General features: G+C 40.9%; 1 protein-coding gene across 1 annotated transcript in view; it reads right to left on the reverse strand.

Moving 5' to 3' along the window:
• Positions 1 to 18,584, reverse strand: part of PKP1 (plakophilin 1) — a 47,586-nt gene that overhangs the window by 14,241 nt on the left and 14,761 nt on the right. The window contains exons 3-4 of the mRNA XM_081864916.1: positions 7,653 to 8,071; positions 2,682 to 2,826 (exon numbers count right to left, since the gene is read on the reverse strand). Of these exons, the coding sequence (XP_081721042.1) occupies positions 2,682 to 2,826; positions 7,653 to 8,071 (564 nt within the window). The remainder of the gene's footprint in view (positions 1 to 2,681; positions 2,827 to 7,652; positions 8,072 to 18,584) is intronic.

Raw genomic sequence — 18,584 nt, forward strand, 5'->3', positions numbered from 1 at the left:
TGTGCCCCTTATAGTAGGTTTTATTGCATGCATAAACTGCTGCTTCCTATTGCACATGATAGCATTAAGAGTTTATAGTGTGTTCCTTGGGGCCCAAAATCTCTTCTTCCTTTAAAATAATGAACCAATGCTTTTGATTGGTTCAAAAGCCACCTTGGTGCAGAGGTCACTTACTATACGTGAAGGAAGGAACGCTTTGCTGATGAGTCAGGGCAGTTTCTGCAATTCATCAGTTCAGGTGATAGCAGTCTAAGTTCCAACATGCCATGTACCGTAGGGGAAAGGGTGTGCTCTTGTTCGTTGACTGCTGAAAGCTCTGGTCTAGACCTCACTTGGTTCAATGACCCTTGTACAATATTATTTGAAAAGGTGGAAGTGAGACTGGAAAGCTTATGTGTTAAAGAGGAAATGGGTGCTGCTCTAGGAAAGCCAGACTAGTCGTGATGTAGAAAGTAAATATAAATGAACTGTTTATTGCAAACTGTTTAAGTTGTTGGACAGGCAATTAATCAGGATCACTCCACTGATATTTTATGACATGGCACTATAGAAATACTTTTTATAAATAAAAAATAATTCAGAATAAGTGCTTTCCTACTGGTCATATTTATTTCTCAAAATACTTTTTATCTTGCTCCTTCCATTGCCTAGTGGATAGGCATTATTGTTTGATATTAGAGCAAATTATATGTCCCAAACAGGTACTTTTTCCAAAAGTGTGCAAGATTTATTTGCCCTCATTGCAAGTTTGTTCTGAGTAAATATTGGAAAAGACAGCATGGTTATGTTATTCAGTAAAGTATCATTTTTGTTAATGGCATGATAATATGAATAATAATATTAACTGGATCCTGGCCTGCACCCAGCTTTGGCTAATGGGGATGCAGGATCGGGACTTGGGCTGTGCCAGGGGGCAGAGCCAACGGAGCAGGTAGGCTTCCCTTGCATCCACCCCTTGCCCATTTAAACAACTCACACCTATTTGTTCCTTCAGCAGTCCCCTGCACACCCACCCTCGGTTTAAGCATATAGTCAATGACTTTGTGGTGGCTATGGTGGTTGCTGTTCTTTAAGGAGGCCAGGTAGGAATTTGCCCACCGGGCTAACTGGCACTGACCTGGTGGTTTTGCCTACCTCATAGCAATCGCCATAACTGGTTGGGCATTGGGCCAATCCTTTTTTTTGGATGGAGGGGAGGTTGTAGTCTCCATCAGCCCCTCCAAAAGCTGGGGTATCCTGTTAAAGGGATCCAGGGGGAGTGGCCATGTCTGCATGCCCAGGTGGGTTCCAGGGCCGAAGGCACTCTCCCAGACAGCGGTCCCTGCAGGGGCTGCCCTATTTGATGTAAATCTTAGGAACCCCCATCTGGATTGGCCACTCGTCACTTCCAGTAGTTAGGCCGGAAGTATTTTGATTGCCTCATGCATAAGCCAAACCTCTTTCATCTGTATTCAATAAAGTTGTGGTGTGTTTTGACCCCAAAACCAGCCTCATTGGTCTCTTATTTGCATGGGTAGGGGGAGTATGGAGTAGGGGGAGGGTATTTGTCTGACAGCTTACTTTCATAGAATCATAGAACCTTAGAGTTGGGTTCATCTAGTCCAAGCCCCTGCAATGCAGGAATCTCAACTAAAGCATCCATGACGGATGGCCATTCAACCTCTGTTTAAAAATCTCCAAGGAAGGAGAGTCCACCACCTCTTGTGAGAGTCTGTTCCACTGCGGAACAGCTCTTACTTTCAGAAAGTTTTTCCAAATGCCTAGCCAGAATCTCCTTTCTTGAAACTTGAAGCCATTGGTTCGAGTCCTACACTCCAGAGCAGGGGAAAACATGCATACTCCCTCCTCCACGTGACAACCCTTAAGATATTTGAAGGTAGCTAGCATATCTCCTCTCAGCCTCCTCTTTTCCAGGCTAAACATACCCAGCTCCTTCAAACGCTCTTCATAAGGCTTAGTTTCCAGACCCTTGATTATCTTGGTCACCCTCCTCTGCACACATTCCAGCTTGTCAACATCCTTCTTAAATTGTGATGCCCAGAATTGGACACAGTATTCCAAGTGTGGTCAGTGAGAATTTCAGAATGAGATAACCAATTTGTTCTGAAGGAACAAAAGTGGATATCCTAACTGTTTCGAAGCTGAATTTTGATACATTTATGGGATCTGACTGATGCATGCTAACGTTGGTGCTGTTTTAGAAGTCAAATACTCAAAATGAAAGTTTTCTCAGTTGTATTTGCAATTCTGACACAGTTCTTGAAAACATAAATTTAAAACAACTATATTTCAATTATCATTACCCAAAAAACATAATCACTCATATGCATCTGCATCAATTCAAATAACCACATCTGAACCTATGCCAAGAATTTTGAAGTCAGATGCTGAATTTTGAAGTCAGATGTTTGGAAGTTTAAACATAAGTTATTTGCAGAGAAGTAGAGCTTTGTGTGTGCCTAATACCTACCCAAAAAGCGCACCCAATGCACTAATGGTGAAGCCCCCTTTATACCCCTAGTATTACCTCTTAGTGTTGAATGGACAAGATACCTCTTCCCAATCTGACTTCCTCTTCTTTCTGGTGGAGCTACAGGAAACACGAGTCCTGACATAATTCCACACATTAAAGCATCTCCTACAAAGCCACACACAGCTGAAGTAGTGAGGGATAACTTTACCTCTTGCTTGGCAGATTCATCTTGAAAACAGGTGTGCTGCAGGTAGTAAGCCCCCATGGCATGGTACTTCTCATCTGAAGAACACAGGAACTGGATGGCTTTCTGAATAGTCATTGCTCCATAATCCATCTCATCATTGACTATTCTAAACGTTAAAAGGGGAAGGAAATGTCATTCACTGTGAGGCAGATTCCTAGCCGTTTAATAGCAAAATAGTGGAAGAGCTAAAAATGAGTTACATCCTCTTCTTATCTAGGTGACAAGTATTAACAGGGAAGTACAGGAACTCTGAACAGTGCATAAATCCCACCCTGTAAACTATGTAAACACTATCTATCAACCAAAAAGTTGTAAATATACAACAATAAGATTAAAATAACAAGATTACACTAAAGTTAAGATTCTAGCTACCTCCTTGCTCAATAAAACCATCCCACCATCTCTTCTGTACCATATTGAATGGACACCACTTCCCATAATGTAAAATCAGGCATAGGCAAACTCCGGCCCTCCAGATGTTTGGGACTACAATTCCCATCATCCCTGACCACCGGTCCTGTTAGCTAGGGATGATGGGAATCATAGTCCCAAACATCTGGAGGGCCAGAGTTTGCCTATGCCTGATGTAAATGATTCACCTAAATTAAAGGGTCAAAACCTTTATCCCATCCTCATCCCTTTTAGGCATAATCCAGCCTCATTTCCTCTTCAGTTCCTATTTTAGCATAAAATTGTCCTGTCATTCTCTTCTACTCACCCACCTAACTAGACCCCAGTATAGAAGTTATCCAACAGGATGGCAAACTAAGGGAAAGGACCAAGTGAACAATCTTCTAAGACATCTGGCTTGCATGGCAGCAAAGCAATTTTACCTCATTCTAAATAATAATAATAATAATAATAATAATAATAATAATAATAATAATAAAATAATAATAATAATAATAATAATAATAATAATAATAATAATAATTTATACCCCACCCATCTGGCTGAGTTTCCCCAGCCACTCTGGGTGGCTTCCAATCAAGTGTTATGGTCCCAAAGTACTTGCTACCACCCAAGAGTTGGGTAGCATAGGATAATTCTGTACCAACACAATCGTTATAAGCAGTGCTTATAGGAAAAAAGGTGCTGGTACTCACCACGAAGTTGTTACAATAAGTGCCACACTTTTAACATTTGTGTGTGGGGGGGGGAATATGCCAGTACTGCATACCCTTGAGTACCCCAAGAAAAAAAGCCATGGTTGTATACCTGTAGACCTTGGAAATGTGAATGTACATAGCTACATGCCTAAGTTATTTTGTCTTGGAGTTTTAACTAGGAGCTGCAGCATGGTGCCATAGATAGCACGGTGTACTAATACAAAACTTATTTACATCTGCCACATCCAAAAGCAGCTGCCAAGTTCTGCACTACAAGTGCATATGGAAGATCACGGTTGAATCTTTTTTCTTCAGGTGAATCTCAAATTACCAGTTGTGATTTCCTTTTTAATCATCGTTTCTCTCTTTTTTTGGACTAGAAGCATTGGTATCCCAATGGTATCCCAAAGGGATTCAGGGTGGAGGTGCTTCTGTCCAGGCACCCAGATGGGTGTTGACAGGTCAGGTGATCACAGGTGGGGTCACCTTGATTTGGTGTGTGTCATAGGGTGGTTCATAACCTTGGTTAACCCTGCCAAAATAATCAACCAGCAACTGGGCTGGTTGATCCAGGTTACACACCCAGTGCCTGCACCCAAAACCTGTTGACATCTGTAATCAATAAAGTTGTGACCTGTATAAATCTCAAGTGGTTTTCCTGCGTTTATTGCAATTCTACAAGGCTTGGGGCTGACCACCCACAGCTTCACTGTGCCTGGGGCCCACAACCATCTATTCAGTCTTAGGCAAGTCTTAAAATAGGTAATGAGAAAAAAACTCCATCAGGCAAGGCCTCCTTCCACCTGCCTTGCCCCACCCCCTGGTTCTGGGATTCTTCATAAGGAAGCTATGCCTGGAGGAAGAACTGTGAGGGGAGAGACTCCATCAGGCAAGGCCTCTTTCCACCTGCCTTGCCCCACCCTCCAGTCTCTGCTTCTTATTTTGTATTGTATTATGTTGTGCACTGTGGTTTGCTGTTGTTTTATTGATTGGAGTTTAGAAATTACTTATTGTAATTGCTGAGTGGATTTCTGTTTAATTTTGAAATGCTGATATTTAATATTATTCTATATTATTTTAATGAATGTTGAATGTTATTTTATTTGCATATTGCATATTGTATTATGCATATTGTCTTATTTATATGATGTTAGCTGCTCTGAGCCTGTCTTTGGCTGGGGAGAGCGGGATACAAATAAAATTTATTATTATTATTATTATTATTATTATTATTATTATTATTATTATTATTTTTCTGCTCAATCCTGATAAAATATCCAAAGTAGAAATAATTCTATAAGCATGTGATGGAGCTGGAATATCAGAGCTAACTGATGGAGCTGGAATATCAGAGCAAATGTTTGGCATACTTAGGTGTAGCAATCCATCCTGGAATGTTTTACACCCAGAGATAAATCAATTCTCAAGTCTCAACTGATAACCATTCTCAGTCCTCAGCCTGTCCCATATTTGTAGGTACACGGTGCTCTATTATGCAATGTGCCACTTAATAGGTTTTCAGGACACCAGGAATAACTATGAACATGCATCAGAACATTTTGCAAAAACCAAACAAAACCAAAAACCCTAGAAAATTTACCTAGTGATCATTGCACTAAGCCCCTGTTTCTGGTTTAAGTCTCATTGTTTCATAAAAAAGCCCAATCCCTTCCCATTTCTGCAGTTTAGGCAAATTAACATATTTTATTTGAAAGCAAAAGCTAAGGGCTTTTCTACCAAGTAAGAAAGTTACTTTCCGAAAGAATTTTCTTCTACAAGCCACTACACATTCATATCCTAGAACCACTTTGCTTCCTCTATTGTGAATATAGCAATTACAAAAATGTTTTGTAAATATACAAATAGGGCAGCCTCTCAGTTTAGACATGTTCTTTCATAGTTATCCATCTCTGCACTTCTCCTCCTTCTGTGGTCATAAACATGGGGGGGGGATGTGGTTGCAGGATGACCAGGGACTGACAAGCTTTGCTCTGGACACACTCCATGTGAAGTGACTTTGCCCAGCAGTGCATGGCCTAGAGAGCAGTGAAATAGGTGGAATTTCATCCTCACATCAGGGCTCTTGCACAGTCTTATAGGAGGGATCTCAAGAGAGAAGGATGGGGTCAGAGGATTTTCAAGGCCATTTTGATCTGCGAATTACCCACCCTGAAATTAGAAGCAGATTTAGGGGAGTTTGACCAGTTGCAATGGGCATGGAGCTTTGGGGATGTCACCAAAGACATCACAACTATTATTTAGAATGGAATGAGAGAGGTCTCTGCAGAACCAAGAGCAGCTGGCCCATCTCCCCCACTTGTCCTACCCGCCAGATTATTTAAAAACAGTTTTCAATTTGAAGATTCTGTTTTCAGAGGCCTATAGGTTATAGAAGCTTTTTCCCTTGGAGAAAGAATTGGCATTACCAGTGGCATCAAATCCTCTCCAAATTAGATACTGGACTGAATTTTCAAGTTCTACAGTGCTTCAGAACCATGCAGATAGTCTCAATTCTAGAAAGGAGACAACTCCCCAACAAGAACAAGTTCAACTGGCAAGAAGATTCAGCTACCAGGCCCAGTGCTTCAAGACAGACAACTCCCAAATCTGAACCAGTTCTACAAGGTGAACCACACCCTATCAGGAAAGGTGCTACAAAGAGACCACTCCTGAGAGACATTTGGCAGAGGACAGTGTTTCTCACTCAACAGTTATGCTGCTGATGAATCTTCATGAGCTGAAATGGCTCTCTCATTTTTTAAAAGCTCTATAATAAACCAGATCTGTAATAATATTTTCAATGGTAACTAGCCTTTTCTTAGGGAGAAGTTTGGGCAGGGCAACTAATTTGACACTCCAGAGTGGCAGAATCTTCTCCTCACACACCCAAAAGAGTCATGAGTGGTGTTATAGAGACTAACACATTTATTATGACATAGACTTTGGTGGACTAATATCCACTTTGCCATAAGTCTGAAGTGCTATCCTAAGTTAGCAGGTATGCAGCAGCCCATACTTGTCTGCTTAGGATAACACTTCAGGCCTCTAAATAAGTAGACTCTAGTTCATAAAAGCTTGTGCCATTTTCTGTTCTTTAAAGGTGCAACAAGACTTTTTGTAATTTTAAGCTAAAGTTCCATAGAGTTCCAAAACATTTTTCTGGATTCCATGTCACATGCCTCAAAATAATAATAATAATAATAATAATAATAATAATAATAATAATAATAATAATATACTGCCCTATACCCGTAAGTCTCAGGGCGGTTCACAGAATAAATCTAACTGAAGGGTCAATACATCAGTTTTCACTGGAATTTTCTTTATTCCAAAGCTTAAGACATTTTAAAATTACCACTAGTAGGCTAAACGAATTACTTGAACCTCACTTAAAACTTTAGTTCATAACTCTTTACTTGGGAAGAACAGATAGAGTAGAGGCATATGTTATTGGTGCTGAATATCTGACTGCCATTATTAGTGTCACAGACAAATGATCTGTTAAATCTGGTTTCAAGTTATATTCTTTAACATGGAATTTTCCCTTTCCAGCTGAGATCCAAACAGTGCAATCCTATGAATGGTTACTTAGAAGCTCCATTGTGTCTAGTCCAACTTGCTTAGGATTGCAAACTAAATGGCTCAAGTCTTGATTCATACAAGCCACATCAAAAAATCAGGAGGCAAAACACCAGAATAAGGTTCTGATGGGATTCAGAATTGGCAAACCTTTTCTTTCTGCATGGTGATGAAAATCAAGTAAATTGCCCCGCAGACCATGAAGAAGAAATCACAAGCAGAAAGGACACACATGAGAACTTACTTTGAGTTAACCTGTCCATAGACTGCATCCTGCTTGCTGCTAGCAACAGGCTGTACATAGACCATGCTGGCAGAGGTGCAAGAGGGGCTGCGGACTGGAACTACTTTGTTTGGCCTTGTTGCAGTTGTAATTCCATGCTGGTTGTTGCTTGTGCTGTTGTATAGGCTATGGCGATGCATACTGGCCTTGTGACTCACACGGCTTCCACTCTGGTTTCTCCTCAGCGTACCTCTTGGAGGGTCATAGTAGAGGTCTGGCTCACTCCGGCTACTCTTCATAGTCTGCACAAGGCAGTAATCACTGCCAGGAACAGTTGGGCTACAGACCTTGTTGTAGTTCCGGCTGCCCCAGCCGTCCATTTGGCTGTAGGAGCTGTAGCGTTTGTTCTCGGCTTCTCTTTTGAGAGTTCCATTGTACAGCTGGGGGAGATTGGGGAGAGGGAGAAGGGGGAGAATAGGAAATACAAGGATCAAAGTTAGAATTTCACTTGCTTTACAAAGACCACTTAGATCCCTGAGAGGTACCGAACACCATGTCCAATGAAAGTAGAGTGGCCATGTGCTCTTATACTGGACAACCTTCCATTCGAAGGGCTGTCCAGTCCAAGCCCAGCTTAAAGATGAAGTACCCTAAGAAGGCAAAGCAGGGGCCTTGACATTGCCCATCAACAGTTACTACTTGTCAGCACACTGATCAGTATTCCCCTCTATGTGTTTCTATTTAAATTAGAATATCTATTTTTCAAAATAAAATAAAATGCATCTATACAAAAAATATCCTATGCAAATTTTATGTGTTTCTTCTATCTGGGGGATGCATAAGTAACCACTCTAATCAAAAGTAGCATTCCACTCATTACCTTTGATAGGAAGAATGAATGAGCCATGTTCAGTAGAAGCAGTGACAGCCCAAGACATTTTGCTACCTGAAGCAAAGTCCACATGGCATACCCATCACCAATATTTGGGCCAATATTTTTTTTTTAAGGCTTTCTGCACCATATAGGAGGCACTCTTTTTCTGCCACACCTCACCAGTGCTGCTTTATGGAGCCATAGCCAGATCTACTCATGAAAGCTATAGCGAAAGGGGCAGGGAGCAGGATAATCAGTCCTGAATCAGGCTGGTGCAACAATGGGGCCTGGATCCCCATACAGCTGTGCCACAGATCCTGGCCTGGCTCATCCCCACATGTGAAACATCCCTTTAAGGATACTGCAAAGCCTTCCATGAGACTGGTGGTCAGTGGGAGGCTGCCAGAACTGGATGGAGCCCCTCCTAATCCAACACACAAACACACATCTGGTAGAAGGACAGTTTAGGTTGCTCTGGACGAAACCAATTCCTGCCTTCATCTAGTCTCATAATGGTTCTGCCTAAAGCAAGTCATTTCACATTGCTGGTGAATTTCACTCTACTCAGCACCCCTCAGGATTTTTCTCATCACAGCGTTACACATTAATATGAACCGAGTGTATTTTTACCCCTCCACTCTCAACCACAAAGTAGAGGGGAAAGGACAAAAAGTGCAAATAAAATAGAGAATTGCAACCACAGGCCAGAGCTGCCTCAGCAATTCACTGAAGTTCAGTGCAGCAATTTAAGAACTTCCTAATCCCCCCCCCATTTTCCCCCCACCTCACTGAGGCTTTTTGCATCTACTTAATGAACATATGTTCAGAAATTTGGATTTGTGAACAATTTCAAGTATGTCCTGGCCTACAGTGTAAACATGTTGAACCATCTCCAAGCCTGGAGTATCTCTATCCTGTCTGGCAAAGTAACTCTCTTAAGAGAAGGAGAGAGACTGTGAAACACCTTAATATGGATTCATTCAGTCCAAGGCTTTTTGTGTGCTCATTTGAAGGTTACTCTTTTACCACACATTTCAAGCAGAATATACATCCATGTATCCATGTAACAATAACAACTTCAGTAATTTGTGCTTGAGCTTGCTTTTCCCTCCATTCTCCCACCCTCCTTTTCTTCATGTACCATGTCCTTTTAGATGGTGAGCCTGAGGGCAGGGACCTACTACAGATATTTGTAAGCTGCTCCACGAGGCATTCTGCCTAAAGGGTGGGTTTTAGAAATGCAATAAATAAATAGCCAAACCAGAATGTGCAGCAACATCCCATGGTGTTTACTCAGGATAAGTAAATCCCACTGTATTCACTAGGATTTTTGCTTTCAGTTAGCACACATATTAAGGCTAGATCTAGACACATCAAAGAAGCGGTTCAGTTAAATGCACTGTAAACTCATACAGAGAAATCCAGTAGTGAAAGACAGGACCCCACAGTGCCATCTGTTGTCACAGTTTTATATCGCATATACAACGCTTTTTCTTTACCAATCTAGCTGAGTCCTAAGTGTCTGTGAGACAGCTGCTAATTATATCCCTAACATGATGCATTCAACCAAAGTGTTAATGTCATAACTTCTGAGTTTGTTTTTTAAGCATGCACACCAGCTCTACTGCAGGCTTCCTCAACCTTGGCCCTCCAGATGTTTTTGGCCTACAACTCCCATGATCCCCAGCTAGCAGGACCAGTGGTCAGGGATGCTGGGAATTGTAGTCTCAAAACATCTGGAGGGCCGAGGTTGAGGAAGCCTGCTCTACTGGATCACTAGGATTCAGTGGGTTCTCTGAGACCTTCTCCCTTGTGTAGAGTACTATTCCAGTTAAAATGCACCCAAATTTATGCCTAAGTCTTCCAAACTCAGGGAAGCGTTTCGCTGACACAAAGCTTGCCCTGACAAGAATGTGCCCTTGTTGGAGACAGAACATTTTCCTTTCCTGATAAACATGAGAAGTGATGGCCCTCTCCTGTCCATCTTACTGAGAGACCATCTGCTATCTGACATGGCAGAAAAAAAAAGAAAAGAAAGCTGAAGAGCAAAAGTAGATCTATGCTTTCAGTATAAAATAGCAAACTGCAATGCTGTCTATTAAAAAACAAACCATCAGCTAGAATCTTGGGAAAGAACGAGATGCAGAACTTTGGAGCCTGTGATATCAGGGTTCAGCTTATAGCAAAATTCAAACATTGGTTTTGATAATGAGCTTCTTTTAACACCATAGAAGCTGTTTTTCCACATCTCTGCAGGATAAATCTTGTGCATCTCACTCCACCCAAGCTGTGCTTGCATTGACTTGTTTCTAAGAACTTGTTTAGCAGAAAGGTGTCTTCCCAGAGCTAATAACTTGGCATCCACAGCTCCCAAGCTTCACTGGGAAGAAGAACGTGTTAACAGCTCAATAGCACAGAAAAGGAGCCTGCCATTCCAAAATTCAGGATACCCCCCTTGATAATTCCTTCTCATAAACACATCGAAATGAACAGTGTACAAACACACTTGTGCACAAACATCTTTTTCGTTTGTTCTCCTTCCAGACACTTGATGTGAATAAATGCAAAAGAAAACAGAAGCCCTACATAAATAATATGTTAAGTCTTTAATGGAAACATAATAGCTAGCTTTTGTTAGCTGCAAATGCCCCAGGGACTCAACGTCTGTGCCAAGCTGCTATCTCTCTATTATTCTCTCTTTTGCTGCTATAAAGGTGTATGGCTTACTAAAAAAAAAAAAAAAAAGAGTGTAGCCAAGGTAAGTCTCCAGCCATTCAAGCTAGATCAGACAGCCTTGAACATAGCCCACATAGTTTGAATGCAGCAAATGTCAACACTGGAGCAGCAAATAGCTGATCAAGCTAGCACTCAACTTGAAGTGCAAGAAGTAGAATGATGGAGAAGGGGACTACAATGCCATGTGGAATTTAGTATAACAGCCTTTGGGTATCTCTCATTTAGCCCATACCACCAAGACTGGTCCTGGTAGTTTCCCAGTCTGTGTTTGGTTCTGGGATGAGGAATCAGCAGTAGGATTAGCACAGCTGAACCAAGACATTTTGGCATCCAAGGTGGACCCCAAAATGGTGTTCCTTATCCTGCCAGGGAAGAAAGTGTGAGAGGAGATCTACAGCAGGAACAAAGAGTAAGGTTGATAGTGGGATCTGCTGCCTCTATAGATCTTGCCACCTGAGGCAGTCACCTCACCTTTCCTCCTGGGTGGGCTGGCCCTGAGGATCAGCATAGTAGCCCTACCATCATTTGATTGTCTTAAACCAGTATTGAAGAGTCATCTTTTTTCCATAGCCTTTACTGGCTACTGCACATCAAGCTGTGGAAATGGTTCCTGTTTCCACATATGGTCAATTGATAATCAAAGAAGGAGGAAAATGGAAACTAAAGCCATACGAACAAGTTAGAGAACATGTTTATGACTGGTTGCATTACTTTCAGGTCAATGAAATGTTTAAAAAAGATATTAAAGAAAAGGGCTATGTAGAAAAAGATTCAAAGTTCCAGACGGAAGTGATAAATAATGATTCTAAAATTCTGTCAAAAATGTACAAAATATTGTTGGAATGGAATATGAAAGATGAGGAAGTTAAATTGGTAATGATACAATGGGCCAAAGATTTTGGTTATAATATACAGTTTGAGGATTGGGAAAAACTGTGGATGGAGAACTTAAGATTCACTGCTTGTATGACACTAAAAGAAAATGTTATGAAAATGTTTTACAGATGGTATATCACACCGGTAAAATTAGCAAAAATGTATAAGACATGTAATAAATGTTGGAAATGTAAGGAAACAGAAGGAACGTTTTATCACATGTGGTGGGAATGTAAGAAAGTGAAGGGATTTTGGGAGATGATATACAATGAAATGAAAAAGATGTTAAAATGTACATTTGCAAAGAAACCAGAGATATTTCTTTTAGGGATTACAGGAAAGGAAATAAGAAGAAAGGACTTTAAACTTTTCCAATATGCAGTTACAGCAGCAAGAATCCTATTGGCCCAGAATTGGAAACAAGAGGAAATACCGACAGTAGAAGAATGGAGACTGAAGCTGACAGACTATGCAGAACTGGACAGACTAACTGGGAAAATCAGATATCTTCGAGACCAAAAGTTCATCGAGGACTGGGGGAAATTTGTTGAATATCTGAAAAGAACATGTGTTGTGCAAACAACGCTAGTGGGGTTCCAAGAAGCACTGTGAAAGTTGAGATATATTGTTTGAACAGAAATAGAAGTGGGAGGGAAGGTTAATGGCAATATAAACAGAAGAAATGCGTAACTAGGAGGCAAATATGGATGATTGTCAGAGAAGCTGAAGGAAGTCCAAATAGAGTTAAATTTGTGGAAATTCTGATATGATTGTTTATTTGTGTTGGAAAATTAATAAAAATTATTATGAAAAAAAAGGAAATGGTTCCTGTTTGTCTAGGTATTTGTTGGGTTATTTGTTGCTTTTCTGATGGCTCTTACAGTTGTTATGAAATAGATAACTTCAAATGGTACAAATTTTATTTTATTTTATGTCCATATTGTAAAGCACCTGGTGATGGAATTTCCTTGAAAAGTGGGTCATAAATCGTATTTGATCCTATAAATAAATGGTGGGGTATCAAAAGCACTAAATCAACACAACTGACACGATCCCAACCCACCTCCACACAAAACAAAACCCTTTATGCAAAGGCAGCCTGAACATGTTGAACCCTTGCAGCTTGACATGAAACAAATATGTTTGGACATATTGTGTATACCTTACAGACTGTTTAAATGCCAATCCACTCTTTTCAACAAACCTTTTGAATAGGCTCAGGTTCTGGCTGCCAACTTTGTGTGCATGCCAAGATCACCAAAAACAAGGAACTACTGATTTGGTGAACAGACTCTCTGCATTCTTCTGCCAAGTCCATTTGCAATTGAGGCTGGCCTGTTAGGTGAAGGGGCACTGCCTCACTAACCTAAGCTTGCCTTCAGCCAGCCCTCCAGCTGCCTGTTTCTACTACAACAACTCTAGGTAATGACAATGGCTATAACCTTCTTTCTCCTGAGTCCCAGTGTTGTCCCTTGCAGAACTTAGCAGGGACGAGGTTGCAGACAAAGACAGAATTAGTTGGCTCTGCCTGTCAATGACTCTGGCTACACCCACTGTTGACCTGCCTGCCCCACCAGTCCCAACAGACCCCAGCACCACTGTCCATTTCCAACAGAAGGTGGCTGCTTTAAGCAAATATCTCTCACTGCTTGAATTATTGAGTACCGCTATGGAAGCAGTCAATGTCAGATCCACTAACATGTGGCTAACAAGGGCAGTTGGCAGGGGCAAGTTTTTCACATTTGTTTTGTTTCAGGCTAGAGCAGCTGAAAAGCATTAGAATCAGGTTCCTTGGGGGATCCATCATGCTTTGGACCCAGTAGATCCATAGATTCAGTTTTAGCGTGGGTGGTGCTGTGGTCTAAACCACTGAGCCTCTTGGGCTTGCCGATCAGAAGGTCAGTGGTTTGAATCCCCACGATGGGGTGAGCACCCATTGCTTGGTCCCAGCTCCTGCCAACCTAGCAGTTTGAAAGCCCGTCAAAGTGCAAGTAGATCAATAGGTACCACTCTGGTGGGAAGGTAAATGGTGTTTCCGTGCACTGCTCTGGTTTCGCCAGAAGTGGCTTAGTCATGCTGGCCACATGACCCGGAAGCTGTATGCCGGTTCCCTCGGCCAATAAAGCGAGATGAGTGCCACAACCCCAGAGTCGTCTGTGACTGGACTTAACTGTCAGGGGTTCTTTACCTTTACCTTTTACTGGCTACCACTGATAGTAGCTTCTGCCCACCAATGGCACTCCTCTCTGATGGCAGAAGTTTATGGGGATTTTTAAATTTTGCTCTAAACTATGACTGAGGCCAAGCAATCCAATTTCTGCTAATGTATATCAGCAGCTTGTTAATGTCAGCATAACACCAGTGTATCTTAGGATCCCATAGCAATCTAGGTGTCGTAGATGGAAAATATATTAATGCCTTATTAATCATCATCCACTTAGTAATAATAATTTGTACAGTACTTTAGTGTTGGATTATCTCAGTAATCCAGGCCTGCACAACTTGCCACTCGCCAAGTCAAATGTAGTCTATCTTCTTTTTAAAACATGGTTAATTAAATATATTAACACCCCCATAAGTTAAGTAAGTAGCAATTATTGTAAATGTTCATATCACCAAAATGATTCACAAAGCACTTAAGTGACATGATAATACATTTATAATTTTTATTGTGCGAGGCTGTGGTCACCAAGAACTTTTCAGAAGTGGATCCCTATCATTCTCTACCCTGTCTAACTGGAGAAAGTGAACCACAACCTGCACACATAGACACAGACACACAGAGACAATTGGAAGTCAATGGGAGAGACAGGAATTGAACCCACTCATGAGCCTACTTATTAGGTGGTTCCAATTTCTATAGCTAGCAAAGCGATTAGTAGAAAGATAGGAACCGAACAAAAAAACTACAGGTGGTTTAGTTACTTCTACAGCAGCAAATGGTGTGGAGGTAAAACAATAAAATTGCACAAACACGTTGGGAGGAGGTGTCTCTCAGGCCAGAGGGGAAAGCCAAAGCAATGAAATATGATGGAGTGCCACCCTGAATGATGTATTGTGCACACCCTGGATCCTGCTTGCGAAATGCACTCATTCCAGTCTGTTACACACAACTGGAACAGAAAAACTTGGATAACAACTAAAAATAAAATAAAATAAAATTTCATCTGGATTTGAAATATTTCTTCCCTTCACTTTCATATTTTTCTTTGACACTTTCCCATTTCTTTCAGAAAGCACAGGTGTCCAAGTGTCTATTTATTTATTTATTTATTTATAAAATTTGTTATTTTGTATGCTCTCTTTAATCAATTGATCCAAAGACAGCTTGGGCATAATTTGATCAGAATGTGAAAATGAATTCAGATAACGTTTCTTCTCACACTCACACATAATTTTTTTTTGGTCATCTTATAGTGCAATCTATTTCATATTGCCCTGGTATCCACATGGCAGAATTGTTTAATATACAAAAACAAACAAATAAATAAACACCCCTATGTCTGACATATTGTCTGACACTAGCCTCAATCACAGGCAAGTTTTAAAAAAACCAATTTTGTTCAACTGGCTGGTGTTATGAGAATGCATTTGACTCTGAAATTATCCAGTTCTGCATAAATCTCACTGCAAGATGACTGGGGGGAAATGTTTCATGCTCAGTACAGATCCTCATTTATCTGTCTGGGTGGTATGATGCTTTAATCCCCAGATAAACAGACAATTCTCCTTCCTTCTCTGCTGGGCTGCAAAGAGTTTAGCTCTCAGTGGCGTCCCACGTCACTATTGCAGCTCAGCCAGCTGGTTTCAGAGGATTCCCCGATGCAAGCAGTATGGGCAGAAGATTACAAAGATTTCCCTTTCCATCTCTCAGACTTATAATACTGGTGAAACAGGATTACCAGGGACAGCGTTATCACATTACAATACATTTAGATGATGGCTATTTGAATGTTTTAACAGGATCCAATTTGCAGAGCCATGAAAAACAGCAGCTTTGTAACCTGGCCCGGTCATGGGAAACTCAGACAGCCGTGGATTTAACCAACACCCAACATATTCTTTCTCTCTCCCACCTCCTTTATTACTTGCACAGCATGATTCTTCTCTCATGTTTGCCTGAATCTGTCTGACTGCAGCATCACCGACTTTGAGTTTATACAGTACATTGTTAGGCGTGCCCTCTGCAATGAGTAGCTTTCGTTCTCCCCAGCCTGTAAATTCCCTCGTTTACAAAAGATTTAACATGCTTCGGCAGTAGTCATTTCCATGACTAATTAAAGAAATATTTCTAATGAAACTAAGAAATACAGAAGCCGAGTGACACGTGTGTGCAATGAGAGAAGATGTTCTCCTGAGAATCTCTCCCTAGGTTACGGAATGTAATACGCAGCAGAGTTTCGGAAAGCAATGATGCCCATTCAGTTAGCTTTATAGGAGGCAGAGAAACAGCTTGAAGCCAGTTTTCACACTGAATCTGGGAGACAAGAGAGTGTGCATGCTTACACTACGCTCTTCATACACTTTGTGGCTGTGTGTGAAGAAAATGTCAGTTATGTGTGTTTCATTTTGTAGAAGAGACCAGGGAAATAAGACATGATATGCACTCTGTCCTGAGACTTATTGCTGAGCACATGCTGTTGTTGCTGGGAAGGAGAGATCTTCTGTTATGTTGTAGACTTCAATATCCCAAAGAGACAAAACCAACATAAAAAGTTTCATTAATGAGAATGATCAAAGAATTGCTCAGAAGAGAAGGCAGCCTAAGGGAGAAACATGGTATGCAGTGGGATGTCCTATTGTCCTATCATCATGCTCTCCAAGATAGGAAGTTCCCCCACAGCTGGTGATTATTTAGGCAACCCAGGTTAGTGAAGGATGTGGTTCTTCTCCATTAGGGCAATGAGATTCATCTTTGGAGGGGTGTGTGCTCTCCATCTTCCTTGTTTGTTTACGAAGGCTACTGCTTTTGTTTTGAGGTTAGTGAGAGTGCCAAGGAAACCAAGCTGAGCTGGCTATTTCCTGTGACAGGAGGAGGAGTGTATGAGAAGCAGCTTGGAAAGGCAGTGAAAACCATCCTTAAATGTGACTTACACAAGGAAGAAGAGAGCAGGAGTTCTGCAACAATCTCTCAGCGGGAGGCACGAGGTGGACTGCACACAGCAATACTGGGAAGCTGCTGGGCGGAGAATGCTTGTACATGTAGGATTGCAAATAGGGACTGGCTCAGGATTGAGCCAGAAAGGCAGGGATTGATTTTGAGTGGCAGGACAGCCATCTCAGTACAGTTTCCTTGGGTGCCTGATTAGAAGCTAAGCACACTTGCCTCCACACTAGTTTCATTGCCATTGTAATCTTAGACAGAGATAAAAATAAAGTTGTGTTTTGTTTCTAGTCAAGTTCTGGTGCCCCTCCTTTATTACTCCACAATGCTGCTTGCTCTGTTGAAACATTGCTTCTGCTTGGCTCTGGCAAAATTCATGAGATCTTGAAATACTATGTAATATAAATGCACAAATAGAGCAAAAATATAGTTCCATAAACGTCTTCAAGCATGACCAGCAACTGAGCCTCAATTCGCCCCCCATGGTAATGGACTTGTAGCCTAGGCCAAGTCCCTGCTTTACATGACTGCCCCCACCCCAAATCCAAGCAGATGATTGGGATCTGAGTAGTTTTTAGAGTAAAATTGAGTTATGCTAAAGCTCAAAAACTACCAGGTGACTGTCTGGTGACATTAAATTCACGGATAATTAAAGACAGAATCCTACAGACCAATTTTGAGAAGAAGCTGCACATAGGCAACCAAAGAATAATCATACTTAAAGAAACTCCAGCTCGAATTTTGAGAGAAAAAAATAATTATAAATTTTTGACGGAAGCACTAAAAACACACGAGATCTGTTATAGATGGGAATACCCGGAAGGCATCTCATTTACATTTAATGGAAAGAAACAAAGATGTAGAGACCCAAATGAGGCAGAAACATTCTGGGAAAGAAATAAGAAAAAGCTGAAAGCAAAGAGACCTGAACCAGATGAGGAAGAAAAAGGAGCAGTGGGAGGATGAAGAGAACAGGATAAAGATAATCTTAAGGACTCTAAATAAAGCAGAGAAATGGATTTGACTTGGAACATTAACAGACTGAATAATAAAAAGAAGCAAAACAAAATAGAATATATTTTACAAAAACAAAATCTGGATATAATTTGTTTACAGAAAACACATGCTGCTAGAAGACATAAAAGAGTGTTAATAAATAAAAGATCGGGTTTGGACTTTGTTTCTTCAGATGAAAGCAAAGAAAGAGGCATGATAATCTATATAAAAGAAAAACTTGAAACGGAAAAAATATAAGGACAAAAAGAGACGAGTGATAGTGGTACAGGTATCATCACAAGGGGAAAAAATAGTAATTGTGGGGATTTATGCACCAAATTTAAAAAGAAATCGGAATTTTACAAAG

The sequence above is a fragment of the Podarcis erhardii genome, assembly GCF_964252035.2.
Source record: "Podarcis erhardii genome assembly, chromosome: 6".
Taxonomy (NCBI): domain Eukaryota; kingdom Metazoa; phylum Chordata; class Lepidosauria; order Squamata; family Lacertidae; genus Podarcis; species Podarcis erhardii.